General features: G+C 42.2%; 2 protein-coding genes across 3 annotated transcripts in view; one reads left to right on the top strand and one right to left on the bottom strand.

The window, feature by feature from the left end:
• zdhhc7 (zDHHC palmitoyltransferase 7) overlaps positions 1 to 17,558 on the top strand; it is a 31,769-nt gene that overhangs the window by 6,160 nt on the left and 8,051 nt on the right. The window contains exons 2-3 of one of the 2 annotated variants that reach the window (XM_080763003.1): positions 6,565 to 6,732; positions 12,383 to 12,568. In XM_080763003.1, coding sequence (XP_080619129.1) covers positions 6,571 to 6,732; positions 12,383 to 12,568 — 348 coding nt within the window. In that variant the 5' untranslated portion in view covers positions 6,565 to 6,570. The remainder of the gene's footprint in view (positions 1 to 6,564; positions 6,733 to 12,382; positions 12,569 to 17,558) is intronic. The other variant, XM_080763004.1, reaches the window with a different exon arrangement.
• On the bottom strand, positions 14,726 to 15,661 carry LOC308314434 (kelch domain-containing protein 3-like; the record flags this gene model as incomplete). Its single annotated transcript, XM_080762065.1, has 1 exon — positions 14,726 to 15,661. One exon carries the CDS (start codon positions 15,659 to 15,661, stop codon positions 14,726 to 14,728), a length of 936 nt encoding a protein of 311 aa, XP_080618191.1.

Genomic DNA, 17,558 nt, shown 5'->3' with positions numbered 1-17,558 from the left:
GAACATTGGTGAGGAGAGGACCAATTATATGAAGATTGGTTGAAAAGCGGTCCTTTAAGGACTGGCCTGGCACCTAGTCAGCAATTGCTGAGAAACTGACCCAATAATGAACCACCTCCCTCGATCCCTCTCTACAGCTGTAACCCTAAGGTATACACAGGGGGATTGTTCCTTTAACTGTGTTGGCGGGCTGAGGCTCGGACGAGGAGTATTATGGGATATCTTGTGTTTACTTTCTGTTCTGGTGTGCAGGGAAGCGGTCGCGCTATTCAGAGGAAGAGATATATTATTTTGTTTGTTTTACTACGGAGATTCGATACATAATTAGAACCCTGGCTGATCATCGTTTGTCCTTTTGAATTATCATTTTGTTTATTTTAAATCACCAGTTCTGCAACACGGACTCCTTTTTCTTTACAGCATAGAAAGAAAGCATAAGGATTATTCCTGACAGGAGAGACTCTGTGGTCATACAGCTACAGCTACACGTGTGTTTTTATGTAATTTATCAAGCCTGCTTATACTTTCCAGTGTGCATTAAGGCGCACAATTCTGACCTGAGATCAGATTCATACGAGGTTTTCACCGGACACACACTGGTCTGATTAACCCATTCTGACCTGAGATCAGATTCTAAAAATGTCAATCGTTCTTCGATTTTTCAAAAAATAGCAGACCTACAAGCTCGTAGCGCGCCACTCGGTGGCGCGCTATGAGCTTGTAGATCTGCTATTTTTCAATAGCTAAAGCATAACATGATGCTGACACCAAAATGGGTTCCCGTTCAGAATGGGTTAAGTATACAACTTTTGTACATATTGCACACACATTAAACCTGGGAACTGCCCAGTACGTAGTACTACTGTTGACCACTGAACAGCTCCTCTTGTAGATGCCTTGCTCAGTGATTCCCAAACTTTTCAAGTCTAGATTCAAAAGAGAGATTAGACGTTTGCCCGGGACCCAAACAAGTGGGGAAATAGAAGATCTACAAGTACACAACGTGTCGTCGCTTCGTGCCCCGTCGTTGCAAGCTTGTAGATCGGCTAATGTCGCGAGTACTACTTCTTAATTATTATATATATATATTTTTTTTTATTCTTGGAATTTCTTAGATTGATTTATTTAACCCATTTTGGGTGGGAACCCCTTTTGGTGTTAGCTATTGAAAAATAGCAGATCTACAAGCTCGTAGCGCGCCACCGAGTGGCGCGCTACGAGCTTGTAGGTCTGCTATTTTTGAAGAATCGAAGAACGACTGACATAGAAACACAGCTTTTTTTTAAAGACATTTTTTTGTAGAAGACATTTTTAGAATCTGATCTCAGGTCAGAATGGGTTCAAACAAATCTTTTGAACATATATTTTTAAATGTTGGAAAAGAAAATGGGATTTTTACTCTAGTCGTCGTGACCCATAAAAATTGGTCCGTCACTCAAATGACAAAATGGGTCTCGGTCCCATGGGAACCAAACGGTGGCCTATAGCTTATTCATACATTACTAATCTCTGATATAAATTATAGCTTATTCATACATTACTAATCTCTGATATAAATTATAGTTTATTCATACATTACTAATCTCTGATATAAATTCCTGGCAGTATCAGGCCAGGTTTATATAGGTGTTATAATTGAACATGACCAAAGTACAGTATAGTGGACTCTCTTAACTGTATTTAATTTATTCCCCGTTCCCTTTAAATCTCTCCGTCCCCATAATTATGAAGGATGAAATGAGACGTTCAGAGAGCAGGGACCTCCCTGAGGCATCTGTCTGGACCGGTTCTGACTCTGCAGCTCTCTCCAGTCTGTCTCTTAGAGTATATATGAATAGAGACGGCCCCCAGAGGAAACCCTGAGGCGAAATGGTCACATGGTGGCCGAATTTGGACCCAAACACATGAACACGCTGGTCCGTTGACTATCATTGTGCACGTTCACGACGGCAGCACGTTTGTGCGCGTTTCGTGCACGTTCAACAGCAGCGCGTTCATGTGTTTTTTGGGCCCAGACGCTATTGCAATCCATCCCAGAATGCACTCTGTTCCTATCCCGGGAAGGAGGAGTGAAATCGCCTCATGCGCTTTTGAGCAACTTAATGCAAGTGGATGGAAGGAGAACTCGGATGCCATCTCTATTCATATATACTCTAAGGTCTGTCTGGACCGGTTCTGTCTCTGCAGCTCTCTCCAGTCTGTCTGGACCGGTTCTGACTCTGCAGCTCTCTCCAGTCTGTCTGGACTCAACTGGTTCTGACTCTGCAGCTCTCTCCAGTCTGTCTGGACTCAACTGGTTCTGACTCTGCAGCTCTCTCCAGTCTGTCTTCATTCAGCCCACTGTTGTCATTCTGCCATTTTCCTTCTCTCCCTACACAAACAAGCATTCCCACTACGCTGCCATTGATATGCAAACGTGCTGATTTTCCCCTTTTATTTGGATGTAAGCAGAAACCAACAGTAGAGTGGATTTGGATGGCAGCCTGGATGCATGGCTAGTGGCTACTGGCACAAAGACATGACACATTTTGCTCTTATCTAGGCAGCTCCGTTCTAGACTTCAAGTCACTTAAAACCCATCTTGACCTGAGATCAGATTCTAAAAATGTCTTCTGCATCCTGACAGTTTTCTGAAAAAGCTATGTTTCTATGTCAGTCGATTTTTCAAAAATAGCAGACCTACAAGCTCGTAGTGCGCCACTCAGTGGCGCGCTATGAGCTTGTAGATCTGCTATTTTTCAATAGCTAAAGCATAACATAATGCTAACTGTTTGTCTTCAATTCTGGGGCCTCGTGCACAAAACTGAGACGACAAGACAACAAAAATAGCTCTAGTGACACATTGTGATAGGTTTGTAGATCTGATATTGTTTTTAATGAAAAAACATAATGAATAACAAGCCAGGATGAAAACAGTTAGCCATACTGCAGGGCAGCTGGAATCCTCATACGCATGCTTAGCCTAATGCACATCAATAGTGCAAAGGGTTTTCTCTGGGACCTATCATTTGAAATCCTATGCGTCAAATCACTGCTGTCTGTCGGGCAGAAATCTCTTTTTTTTTCTCCGTAAAAGAATGCCTTACTTGGCGCCTGACAGCTTGTGAGCTTGTAGATCTGCTATTTTCACTGTTTAAAAAGGTTTTGAATGTAATAATTGAAAAGGAACGGTCTTTTGGACATGCAAGCTTTTCCCCAGTGATAGCATTATTTGTTACAGATGGAGCTGCCCTACAGCAACGATATGAAACGGGATGCTGACAAAATGATCTATGCTTAGTGATGGAGGAGAGCAGGGAGAACATGACCTGATGGGCAAGTCGTTTTGAGATCTGGACTATATTCTCAGTTGTTCTCCTGAACGCCATCCGGGGAGAACAAATGACCCTTCCTCTTGGCTAGCCGGGTCACAGATGTGATGTTTTGACGAGAGGTAATTTAATTTTAGTCTGCCATCAAGAATGGAATCTGCAGCTTTTTTTTAGACCTGCAATTGTTTGCTATTCGTCATACGGCAAAGTATAGGACTGTGGTTCATTAGAAAAGCAAGGTAAAGGGTCAAAGTATAGGACTGTGGTTCATTAGAAAAGCAAGGTAAAGGGTCAAAGTATAGGACTGTGGTTCATTAAAAAAGCAAGGTTGAGTCAACCTCAGGCTCAACTCTGCATGCCAGTACGAGGAGGCCCTTTTAGCTTTACTGTTGCTGTAACGTGAGTCAGTGCAATAAGCTTGTGCCTCCGTCGTCATCGTCATGTCAAGGACACCAGGGACCAACCTGAGACAAACTATGACCGTGCAGTTGAGGATGAATCGATGACCATTTAGGAAACTGATCCTGGATGTATATGTATATGTAACCGTCTTGGTAATAATATGCATGTCGATTTCACAGACTTTTGTAAAATATCTATTATATATATTTTTTTTTATCTAAATCTAAAATTCCCAAAATATCAGCTCACAACGACACATTTTGAGCCTGTGGATGAGTTATTGGTATTTTCACACGATACATTTGTACAACGAATATAAAATAAGGCCCAAGTGCTTAATCAAACTAATTGATTAAATTAATTATAAAGTTAAAAAGCACGCTTCGTGATTTTTATAATGGATAAGAAGATAATCAATAGTTATGGCCCTCGGGCGGGTTACCTTCAGTCTCTGCCAGCAGGGTGAAGTAAACCCAGCCAACCAAACACAGAAAGCTTCTGTCTTCAAACTTTTTCACGTCAAGGACTCCAAATGACAAAATGTATTTGTACTATTTGGCCACAGACCCTCATCTGAATTCTTTTCCCAGGGACCCTCGGAAGAGAAGATGTATGCACAAAATCTTTTAAAACAATTTTTCCAAAAAGTTTTGATATTATTCAAATATCTTTCGATATTTTTCAATGTACGAGCTTGTAGATCTACTATTTTTGAATAGCCCAACGTGTGAATGGATAAAGTGTTTAAAATGATTGTGATGCTATATCGTACACTTTCACCATCACCATGAATCTGAAATTGACGTTCCGTTCCCTATACCGAAGCTGACCACATCAATGCCAGGGTTATTAATCTACAGATACAGAAACAGGAGGGCTTATCAAGGCTTTCTTATGTTTCAAATGTAGCAAAAATTACCCTTCTAACCTGAGTCCTGACCCCCGTAGTTTATACCTTGGACTGACATCAGAGGACACAATGGGACATGAGGACTTATACCTGCTCAGAATAATTAATAGCAGCTAAGAAAGCAGACCCTCCTAGAGAGGAACACTGGATGGAAATTATGTAAGAAATAATATCTCATGGAGAAAATGACTCATAATCTGAGGACCAAGGCGGAGCTGTTTGAAAAACGTTGGGGAAAAATGGCATTTATACAACAGTGAATAGTGTGTATCCCCCCCCCCCCCTCCCCTCTCTTTTGTTGTTTTGTTTCTTGTACTGGTTTGTCTTCATTTTGTTTTGTTTTTCTTGAATGTATCTATGTTTCGATTGTTGTTTGGCAAATACATTTTAAAAAAAGTGTTATTTTAGCTATTTTTCTATACAATGACATGGCCTCTCCACTCAACGCTGAGGCCTCATTCTCATCCACATCAGATAGACAAGAATGTTCCTTTGACAATTATAGCAAAGCACCTAAAAAACATATTGTGTTTGTATTGGTTTCAGATTATGCTATTTTCAGAGAGATGACTTTTTCAAGAGATGACTGGGCTGTGTACGCTGACAAATGATCAATAGAAATGCATCAGACTGAATATGGCTGGGCTATTAACCCAAAATGTACCGAAATGATCTGTATTTAGAACCGATGTAACCTTTCTCATGCCGGTTAATTGAATATCCGAGATGCAGGACATTTTTGTTGTCAATGCATGGACACTAAGTTATTAGGCAAATTATAGTTGTTTAAAATGAAATACTTGTAAATTCATCACACAGACACACACATACAGTAAATTAGATGTTTATTTAAAAGAAAATCCATATTTACATGACGGTAAAATTACGATATTGGGTATTATCGGTATTCGATATTACTTATATACTCCACGATATTACAGATATTGATTTCAAATATCGCGGTAAACGGTAATATCGATATATTGCCCAAGCCTAGTCTGTGGTATAGTAGTCTAATCATTATGGCAATATGTCTGTGGTATAGTAGTCTAATAATTATGGTAATAGGTCTGTGGTATAGTAGTGTGTGTGTAGTAGTCTGTGGTATAGTAGTCATTATTTTCGTAGAGCTTATTCCAGCATTCACTGCCGTATAAGAGAACAGACTACCGTTGCATAGAAGAAGCTGAGTTTGGTTTGGCGGAGGAGGTTGGAGTTCCATACACTGGCCATGCCGTTCAGGGCCCTCCATGCAAGTGCCTTCCTCACTTTAAGATCTTGCTCAGTTGAGTTGACTCATGAGCCTCAGCCCAGGGACTTGAAGTCCTTGACTTCCTTCAGAGGTGGATGCTCCGATGTGATGTTATAGGTGATGACTTCAGTTTAGGACGAACAGTATTTATTCTTTATGTATGTCTGTAGATGGGACATATTTATTCTTTATGTATGTCTGTAGATGGGACATATTTATTCTTTATGTATGTCTGTAGATGGGACATATTTATTCTTTATGTATGTCTGTAGATGGGACATATTTATTCTTTATGTATGTCTGTAGATGGGACATATTTATTCTTTATGTATGTCTGTAGATGGGACATATTTATTCTTTATGTATGTCTGTAGATGGGACATATTTATTCTTTATGTATGTCTGTAGATGGGACATATTTATTCTTTATGTATGTCTGTAGATGGGACATATTTATTCTTTATGTATGTCTGTAGATGGGACATATTTATTCTTTATGTATGTCTGTAGATGGGACATATTTATTCTTTGTGTATGTATTTTTGATTCATGGGTTTTTTATTATTGTTTGGACCCAATGTTTTATACATTTGTGTCAATAAAGTAACTAACTAACTAACTATGTCTGTAGATGGGAGTCATGGGACATTGACAAACACAGTGAATAGATAATGTGGTGTTCTCCACAGGGCAGGATGCAGTCTTCAGGCCACCGGCTACGAGACATGGACCAACAGCACCCCCTACTGTCAGACGACAGGGACCTGGAGGCGGGGCCCCTGGCCCCTGGGGTCATGGTGGGGGCCTCGCATCATGTGGGACACGTGGCTGGGAGTCGCCCCGTTTGGTTCATACAGGTAGGGCGGAAAATATCCATTATTTCGATGAATGAATGAATGATCGAGAAAACATGTTTATTTTGTATATATAATTAGTTTTATATAGATACTGTATATCAATACATATTTGAAAATATTCCAAAATAAATTGTATAAATAATGACTTCATCAATTATTATGATTAACCCTTATTATTGTTAGCCCTATACTTACTGTACAACGTTGTTGCACAAAAATAGTGAAAATATCCGATCTACAAGCTCACTAGATGTCACATGCTCAAGTAGATCTGCTAGATTTTTGTGTTTGCTTAAAAAAAGTAGCAGATATACAGATATATCTCATGTTGTGTTTATAGCTATCTAGCTATATATCTGGTGTTGTGTTTATAGCAGACGCCTCACTCAAATGTGCAGTTTGGGCAACTCGAAAGCAACCCCTTACCCTTGTGTCAGATCGATGGTTAGACTGGCATATTCGCAGATACCGATATGACCAAATAAGGGCAGATACTGATACTATTCCAATACAGTATCAGACATCTCTACTCGCATCCACTGCGAGCTTGTACATCTGCTATTTTTGAAAAAAATTCAAAGATTTTGAAAGTGTGAGAATCACTGATTTAGAAGACATTTGTAGAAGGTTCTGTTGCACATACCAACACCCCCAGAGCGGCTAACCCGTGTGAAGTGAGGGGAGCTGATATATTAAAGTCCTATGATTAGGTGATGTAATGGTGATGTAAAACAAACGGTGTCAAAACAAACATTAAATTCTCTTTATTGTTAATGGCATTTTATGTTTGTGTTAGTTACAAGATGACGTTAAGTTTCCCTTCATTGTCAATGGCGTTTTTAAAGCATTGGACTAAAAACAAACCTGTACATATAGCGCCTCCTCAACAATTGGAAGTAGAGTGTTCTTCCAGGTCCTTCAAACACCACCAACTTCCATTGAATTGAATATATAAATATGATTGCCCTCCTCCATACAGGACAGCTGTGGCATGGTGTACAGTATATATAAATATGATATGACTCCTCCGTACAGGACAGCTGTGGCATGGTGTACAGTATATATAAATATGACTGCCCTCCTCCATACAGGACAGCTGTGGCATGGTGTACAGTATATATAAATATGACTGCCCTCCTCCATACAGGACAGCTGTGGCATGGTGTACAGTATATATAAATATGATATGACTCCTCCATACAGGACAGCTGTGGCATGGTGTACAGTATATATAAATATGATATGACTCCTCCATACAGGACAGCTGTGGCATGGTGTACAGTATATATAAATATGATATGACTCCTCCATACAGGACAGCTGTGGCATGGTGTACAGTATATATAAATATGATATGACTCCTCCATACAGGACAGCTGTGGCATGGTGTACAGTATATATAAATATGATATGACTCCTCCATACAGGACAGCTGTGGCATGCTGTACAGTATATATAAATATGATATGACTCCTCCATACAGGACAGCTGTGGCATGGTGTACAGTATATATAAATATGATATGACTCCTCCATACAGGACAGCTGTGGCATGCTGTACAGTATATATAAATATGATATGACTCCTCCATACAGGACAGCTGTGGCATGGTGTACAGTATATATAAATATGATATGACTCCTCCATACAGGACAGCTGTGGCATGGTGTACAGTATATATAAATATGATATGACTCCTCCATACAGGACAGCTGTGGCATGGTGTACAGTATATATAAATATGATATGACTCCTCCATACAGGACAGCTGTGGCATGGTGTACAGTATATATAAATATGATATGACTCCTCCATACAGGACAGCTGTGGCATGGTGTACAGTATATATAAATATGATATGACTCCTCCATACAGGACAGCTGTGGCATGGTGTACAGTATATATAAATATGATATGACGCCCTCCATACAGGACAGCTGTGGCATGGTGTACAGTATATATAAATATGACTGCCCTCCTCCATACAGGACAGCTGTGGCATGGTGTACAGTATATATAAATATGATATGACTCCTCCATACAGGACAGCTGTGGCATGGTGTACAGTATATATAAATATGATATGACTCCTCCATACAGGACAGCTGTGGCATGGTGTACAGTATATATAAATATGATATGACTCCTCCATACAGGACAGCTGTGGCATGGTGTACAGTATATATAAATATGATATGGCTCCTCCATACAGGACAGCTGTGGCATGGTGTACAGTATATATAAATATGATATGACTCCTCCATACAGGACAGCTGTGGCATGGTGTACAGTATATATAAATATGATATGACTCCTCCGTACAGGACAGCTGTGGCATGGTGTACAGTATATATAAATATGATATGGCTCCTCCATACAGGACAGCTGTGGCATGGTGTACAGTATATATAAATATGATATGACTCCTCCATACAGGACAGCTGTGGCATGGTGTACAGTATATATAAATATGATATGACTCCTCCATACAGGACAGCTGTGGCATGGTGTACAGTATATATAAATATGATATGACTCCTCCATACAGGACAGCTGTGGCATGGTGTACAGTATATATAAATATGATATGACTCCTCCATACAGGACAGCTGTGGCATGGTGTGTGTATTAGGGCTGCACAATATATCGTTATCGTATTGACATCGAGGTATGAACATGCACAATATCAGTATCGCAAAAAGGCAACGGTATCGCGATATAGATATATCGTCGACATATCGATATATCGTCTATATCGACAATATATCGTCCACTTCTAAAGCCAGCCCTCTATTTTAGCCTGTGCCCCTTGGAAAATAAACCATCACTCGTTTGTCCCTCTGTCCTGTTGTAGCCTGGCTCTAGCCCTGCATCGCTAGCCACGCCCATTAAGAAAATATGTTCTGGCGATTCAGGTCTGGAGTCTCCCGACGACGGTGTCAGCTAGGGCTGCACGATATATCGTCATCGTATCGATATCGAGATATCTGCCATATATATCGTGATATGAATTTTTGTTCATATCGTGCAGCCCTAGTGTGTATATATAAATATGACTGCCCTCCTCCATACAGGACAGCTGTGGCATGGTGTACAGTATATATAAATATGACTGCCCTCCTCCATACAGGACAGCTGTGGCATGGTGTACAGTATATATAAATATGATATGACTCCTCCATACAGGACAGCTGTGGCATGGTGTACAGTATATATAAATATGACTGCCCTCCTCCATACAGGACAGCTGTGGCATGGTGTACAGTATATATAAATATGATATGACTCCTCCATACAGGACAGCTGTGGCATGGTGTACAGTATATATAAATATGATATGACTCCTCCATACAGGACAGCTGTGGCATGGTGTACAGTATATATAAATATGATATGACTCCTCCATACAGGACAGCTGTGGCATGGTGTACAGTATATATAAATATGATATGACTCCTCCATACAGGACAGCTGTGGCATGGTGTACAGTATATCTAAATATGATATGACTCCTCCATACAGGACAGCTGTGGCATGGTGTACAGTATATATAAATATGATATGACTCCTCCATACAGGACAGCTGTGGCATGGTGTACAGTATATATAAATATGATATGACTCCTCCATACAGGACAGCTGTGGCATGGTGTACAGTATATATAAATATGATATGACTCCTCCATACAGGACAGCTGTGGCATGGTGTACAGTATATATAAATATGATATGACTCCTCCATACAGGACAGCTGTGGCATGGTGTACAGTATATATAAATATGATATGACTCCTCCATACAGGACAGCTGTGGCATGGTGTACAGTATATATAAATATGATATGACTCCTCCATACAGGACAGCTGTGGCATGGTGTACAGTATATATAAATATGATATGACTCCTCCATACAGGACAGCTGTGGCATGGTGTACAGTATATATAAATATGATATGACTCCTCCATACAGGACAGCTGTGGCATGGTGTACAGTATATATAAATATGATATGACTCCTCCATACAGGACAGCTGTGGCATGGTGTACAGTATATATAAATATGATATGACTCCTCCATACAGGACAGCTGTGGCATGGTGTACAGTATATATAAATATGATATGACTCCTCCATACAGGACAGCTGTGGCATGGTGTACAGTATATATAAATATGACTGCCCTCCTCCATACAGGACAGCTGTGGCATGGTGTACAGTATATATAAATATGATATGACTCCTCCATACAGGACAGCTGTGGCATGGTGTACAGTATATATAAATATGATATGACTCCTCCATACAGGACAGCTGTGGCATGGTGTACAGTATATATAAATATGACTGCCCTCCTCCATACAGGACAGCTGTGGCATGGTGTACAGTATATATAAATATGATATGACTCCTCCATACAGGACAGCTGTGGCATGGTGTATAGTATATATAAATATGATATGACTCCTCCATACAGGACAGCTGTGGCATGGTGTACAGTATATATAAATATGATATGACTCCTCCATACAGGACAGCTGTGGCATGGTGTACAGTATATATAAATATGATATGACTCCTCCATACAGGACAGCTGTGGCATGGTGTACAGTATATATAAATATGATATGACTCCTCCATACAGGACAGCTGTGGCATGGTGTACAGTATATATAAATATGATATGACTCCTCCATACAGGACAGCTGTGGCATGGTGTACAGTATATATAAATATGACTGCCCTCCTCCATACAGGACAGCTGTGGCATGGTGTACAGTATATATAAATATGATATGACTCCTCCATACAGGACAGCTGTGGCATGGTGTACAGTATATATAAATATGATATGACTCCTCCATACAGGACAGCTGTGGCATGGTGTACAGTATATATAAATATGACTGCCCTCCTCCATACAGGACAGCTGTGGCATGGTGTACAGTATATATAAATATGATATGACTCCTCCATACAGGACAGCTGTGGCATGGTGTATAGTATATATAAATATGATATGACTCCTCCATACAGGACAGCTGTGGCATGGTGTATAGTATATATAAATATGATATGACTCCTCCATACAGGACAGCTGTGGCATGGTGTACAGTATATATAAATATGATATGACTCCTCCATACAGGACAGCTGTGGCATGGTGTACAGTATATATAAATATGATATGACTCCTCCATACAGGACAGCTGTGGCATGGTGTACAGTATATATAAATATGATATGACTCCTCCATACAGGACAGCTGTGGCATGGTGTACAGTATATATAAATATGATATGACTCCTCCATACAGGACAGCTGTGGCATGGTGTACAGTATATATAAATATGACTGCCCTCCTCCATACAGGACAGCTGTGGCATGGTGTACAGTATATATAAATATGATATGACTCCTCCATACAGGACAGCTGTGGCATGGTGTACAGTATATATAAATATGATATGACTCCTCCGTACAGGACAGCTGTTGCATGGTGTACAGTATATATAAATATGACTGCCCTCCTCCATACAGGACAGCTGTGGCATGGTGTACAGTATATATAAATATGATATGACTCCTCCATACAGGACAGCTGTGGCATGGTGTACAGTATATATAAATATGATATGACTCCTCCGTACAGGACAGCTGTGGCATGGTGTGTGCGGGCGTCACGTGGTTCCTGGTCCTGTACGCAGAGTTCGTGGTGAACTTCGTCATGCTGCTTCCCTCCGACGACTTCTGGTACTCGCTGCTCAACGGCGCCGCCTTCAACTCGCTGGCCGTGCTGGCGCTGGCCGCGCACCTCCGCGCCATGCTGACCGACCCGGTGAGCAACATAACAGCACTGTCTGAAACTAGAGGCACTATTATCGTCATGGGGGCCCAGGCAAGAGACAGAGATGTGTGTGCGTGTGTGTAACACATGACTGTTGCAACTTCAAGTCACACATTAACGTTACAGGGACAGAAAGAAAGATTGCAACAGCATCACCTCTTACCCTGTAAGAGGTGTACACACAGCAGTTTCAATAGCCCACCTCCAGGTGACCAGGTCACAGAAATCCTGTCTTTGTTTTGGCAGCGATAAGGTTACAATAAGTGCCGTTTCATTCCTATACCGTACAGTATTGTGTCTCTGTTATAGTCATTGGTAAGCTTTTGTCCCCAGCAGTCTGTGGCTTAACCCATTCTGACCTGAGATCAGATTCTAAAAATGTCCTCTACGTCAGTCGTTCTTCGATTTTTCAAAAATAGCAGACCTACAAGCTCGTAGCGCGCCAGCTTGTAGATCTGCTATTTTTCAATAGCTAAAGCATAACATGATGCTAACACCAAAAGGGGTTCCCGCCCAGAATGGATTAAGAGAGAATGATAGAATGTGTGGAATGTTAGCAGGTCCCTGACTATTATATTACATAAAATATAGTATTGTGCTTCGGCTCATGAGTCTTACTGCCAACCAGTGTTGAGCACAGTGCGAGAATTAACTTGTGCAGTATTTCTCAATCAGTGTGCAGAGGGCCGGCACACTGGTGTATTAGGTGTAACCACAAATACAATATATACAACTATACAAAAAGTCATGAAATATCAGTACTTTGTGAGCATATATACCCTACAAAACGTATTTTAACCACATGCATGAGCTGTTATTGGGGAAAATGTGTAATCGGTAATACACTTTATGTATATATATATTTTTTATTCACACATTTTCAAAAAAAGTGATTGTGAAAATAACAATAACAATGTGACAATACATCGCAATTCCCATTGGTGTGCCTCGGACACAAAAAAGTTTGAAAACCGCTGAAGGGGTTCTGAACCTTTTGGGCTGGGGACTCCCGTAAATGGGCTGGGGACTCCCGTAAATGGGGTTCTGAACCTTTTGGGCTGGGGACTCCCGTAAATGGGGTTCTGAACCTTTTGGGCTGGGGACTCCCGTAAATGGGGTTCTGAACCTTTTGGGCTGGGGACTCCCGTAAATGGGGTTCTGAACCTTTTGGGCTGGGGACTCCTGTAAATGGGGTTCTGATTCTGAACCCTTTGGGCTGGGGACTCCCGTAAATGGGGTTCTGAACCTTTTGGGCTGGGGACTCCCGTAAATGGGGTTCTGAACCTTTTGGGCTGGGGACTCCTGTAAATGGGGTTCTGATTCTGAACCCTTTGGGCTGGGGACTCCCGTAAATGGGGTTCTGAACCTTTTGGGCTGGGGACTCCCGTAAATGGGGTTCTGAACCTTATGGGCTGGGGACTCCTGTAAATGGGGTTCTGAACCTTATGGGCTGGGGACTCCCGTAAATGCTTTAGCCGTGTCTCGCGCTTTCCTTTTGCAGTGAGTGTTGTTGTGATTTGTAAATGTTATGAAGTTATGCTACAGTAGTTCTGTGTCAATGATTGTTGCTGCTGAGGAGGCTTACTACAGTTAATAATATATGTGGGGGGGCATTCACTCTATTTGTTATTTGCGAATGCAGTGAGCACTTACTATGAGACCTAGCAGATCATGTCTTTCTGTGTGTGTGTCTGTGTGTGTGTGTGTGTGTGTCTGTCCCGCTATCCAAATATGGAGTGTGTTGCATCAGCAATCACTCGGCTCCATATATGGGCACATAAGGGGCCAGGTTCACTCAGCTCCATATATGGGTACAAAAGGGGCCAGGTCCACTCAGCTCCATATATGGGCACAAAAGGGGCCAGGTCCACTCAGCTCCATATATGGGCACAAAAGGGGCCAGGTCCACATACAGTATACAGTAACACCGGGACAGACACACAGACAGACAGACATGATCTGCAGGGTCTCAGCTGCGTTCGCTTCCCGCGTTTGCGCGTCTTACTGGTAACAAAGCAGCCGAGATAGGAGCTGAACTTGACACATCTCTGTGAAACTATCATGTATTTATGTTATTTACAGTTTTGTTTATTTTAGTGGGCTCACTGTTTTTTTCCAGTTTTAGTTTAGAGGACTATGTTTATTTTCTCATTTTCGGTTTCTAGTCATGGCTGCCAGTTCCCACCTGATGTCGTGTCGGAGTACAGACTGCTCCAGACCGTACTGAATAACTGCTAGCTTACATAATCTCTTGAGGCTAGGACTGAAGTCCAAGACATACAGGTCACCTGGTCTGTTCTCTGCTCCAAAGACGATGACCCGATCTCCCACCATGCAACAGCACATATTTGTCATCCCATGTGGGCGTTTCCCCTGTGGCTCAACCTTCTTCCAGGAGAAGTTCTCTGGGTTGAATCTCCACAGATCATTGAAGTACTGGCCATTGTTATAAAAATAATTACGGCCACCAAATATGTACAGCTCTCCATTGTAGGTAAAGGCTGAATCATGACCCCAGCGTCCTTCTGGAAGCAGCTGTGTAGAAGGTGTGTTCATCCAAAGGTTGGTCTCTGTGTCAAACACTCTGATGGTGTTGTAGTGCTGACCCCCATAGCCCCCAAATACAAACATCTTTGTCCCAATGATGGTGGCAGAGTGACAGTATGAAACAGGAGGTGGAGTTCCTCTGGTGTTGATTAAAGTCCAGACCATTGTGGTGGAGTCCAACTTGTAGATATCATTAGTGGGTCCAGTATGGTTGTATCCCCCATGGATAAATATGACCTTCCCCAACACACAGGATGAGTGGTTCCACCTCAACTCTGGAGCGGTCCCAGAAACCTGTGGTTTGAACCATCTGTGGGCGTCGACATCAAAGGCATAAAGGACATTATACAAGTAATTATAACCTGGGTTAGTCCACCCTCCCCAGAGGTAGACAGTGTCTCCAATCAGCACAGCTGTGTGGCCCTGGCGCCTGGAGGGAACCTCAAGGTGAGGTTCTCCTGTTCCAGGGGTCCCTGGGGTCAACTTCCTCCAACATAAAGACGCTGTGTTGAAGACGTGTACTTCAGTGTGATCCATCTGGTTTACGTCTCCTCCAAAGCAGTAGATCTGGTGTCCGACCACCACAGCAGCAGCCTGGTCAGTCCTATGTTCTCCTTCCAGATGTATCGTCCAGTGAAACATTTCACACAGCAGCTCCACCGTCAATGAGCGTTGACAACTAACTTACAGACTAACTCAGGCTTCCTCGTTGCAAGTCACTGTGAACTGATGTTTAGTGTATCGGACAATTATAAAGAACTAAGAATTAATATGGTTGTGATGTCATTGCATGATTACATCATACGTTGGTTTGCTAATGATTTTGCGAACGCAGTGAGCACTTACTATGAGACCTAGCAGATCATGTCTGTCTGTGTGTGTGTGTGTGTCCCCTTTGTGCCCATATATGGAGCTGAGTGATTTGTGAATCACTCGGCTCCATATATGGGCACAAAAGGGGCCAGGTCCACATATACAGTAACAGCGGGACAGACACACAGACAGACAGACAGACAGACAGACAGACAGACTGATTGAGGATGCTGATTCAGGATGTACTTGTCATGGCAGACAGGGAATGCTGCCTGTCACCATCAGTGAAGGTTTATTATAGGACATTTAAATTGTCCAACTGGTTGGTCATTAACCCATTCTGACCTGAGATCAGATTCATACGAGGTTTCCGCTGGACACACACTGGTCTGATTAACCCATTCTGACCTGAGATCAGATTCTAAAAATGTCAGTCGTTCTTCGATTTTTCAAAAATAGCAGACCTACAAGCTCGTAGCGCGCCACTCGGTGGCGCGCTATGAGCTTGTAGATCTGCTATTTTTCAATAGCTAAAGCATAACATGATGCTAACACCAAAAGGGGTTCCCGTCCAGAATGGGTTAAAATGTAGTGGGATCAGGCGTTGCACTTTGAACTGATTGAGCGACGATTACAGTTTACCATCTGGTATAAAACATAATAATGAATGATTGTAGTCAAACAGCAGTTACAGCATTGTCAAAGTACCCGTTGTAACCGTCTGTCTGTCTGTCTGTCTGTCTGTCTGTCTGAGTCCCTTTTGTGCCCATATAATGGAGGTCTCTGTATCTGTCTGTAATAACGGGGGGATCGGTGAGTAAGGCGCGATTCATACTCCTATTTTATAGGCGAATAAAAGTGGGTTCGGCTCTGTAGAGCCTACAATGTGACGTCATTTGAGGTTCGGGGGGGGGGGGGGGGGGGAAGGGGGGGGGGGGCGGGTACCGTCCTAAAGTCGGCTCTTCGGTGCTACTGAAATATTCTGACGAGCCGAAATCATTTCGGCACTACAGCGGTAAAATAGGAGTATGAATCGGCCCTCAGTAATCAAATGGCAGTTGTGGGGAATAGACGGGTGTGGGGAAATGAGGAATGAAGCTTAGGCTGGGGTTTCCATGGAAATCAATTGGCTCATTTGGGCCATCATGGCCAGAGCTGCTCTGGACAGCCGCCTATCCGACCAACTCAGCACCTTTAACACAATCGGCGCCTGACAGCTCAGGGTGCCGTGCAGATATGGCAGCTTTTACTCTGAAAGCCCCGCCCCGTTCCGTTCCGTACAAAAATCGGGAGAAATAATGTTGCTTGTTTACCTCGCTATGATTACTACTATACAGTCGCTAGATAATCCCTCGCGTTCATATTCTGAACGAGAGGCGTGTTGAAGTCAGAAATGAAGAGCTTAGTATATCCATCTGGTCAGAACCACGTAGAGCTCCTTAGATTAGGAGATACGAGCCTTTCTTTCTGAGCTGTAAACGGGGAACAGCAAGGAGTATGGTGCAGAAGGAGAGGCCAACCCCCAAAAAAAGAAGGAAACATTTTTGAATATAATATCTGCGCTAGGAGGTGTGTAAACGTCCTCGCGATCCATCGGTTGGATTAGCTAGAACGGCTCCAC

The sequence above is a fragment of the Protomyctophum bolini genome (assembly GCF_963924005.1).
Source record: "Protomyctophum bolini genome assembly, chromosome: 1".
NCBI lineage: Eukaryota > Metazoa > Chordata > Actinopteri > Myctophiformes > Myctophidae > Protomyctophum > Protomyctophum bolini.
This window is presented reverse-complemented; position numbering and strand designations above follow the sequence as displayed.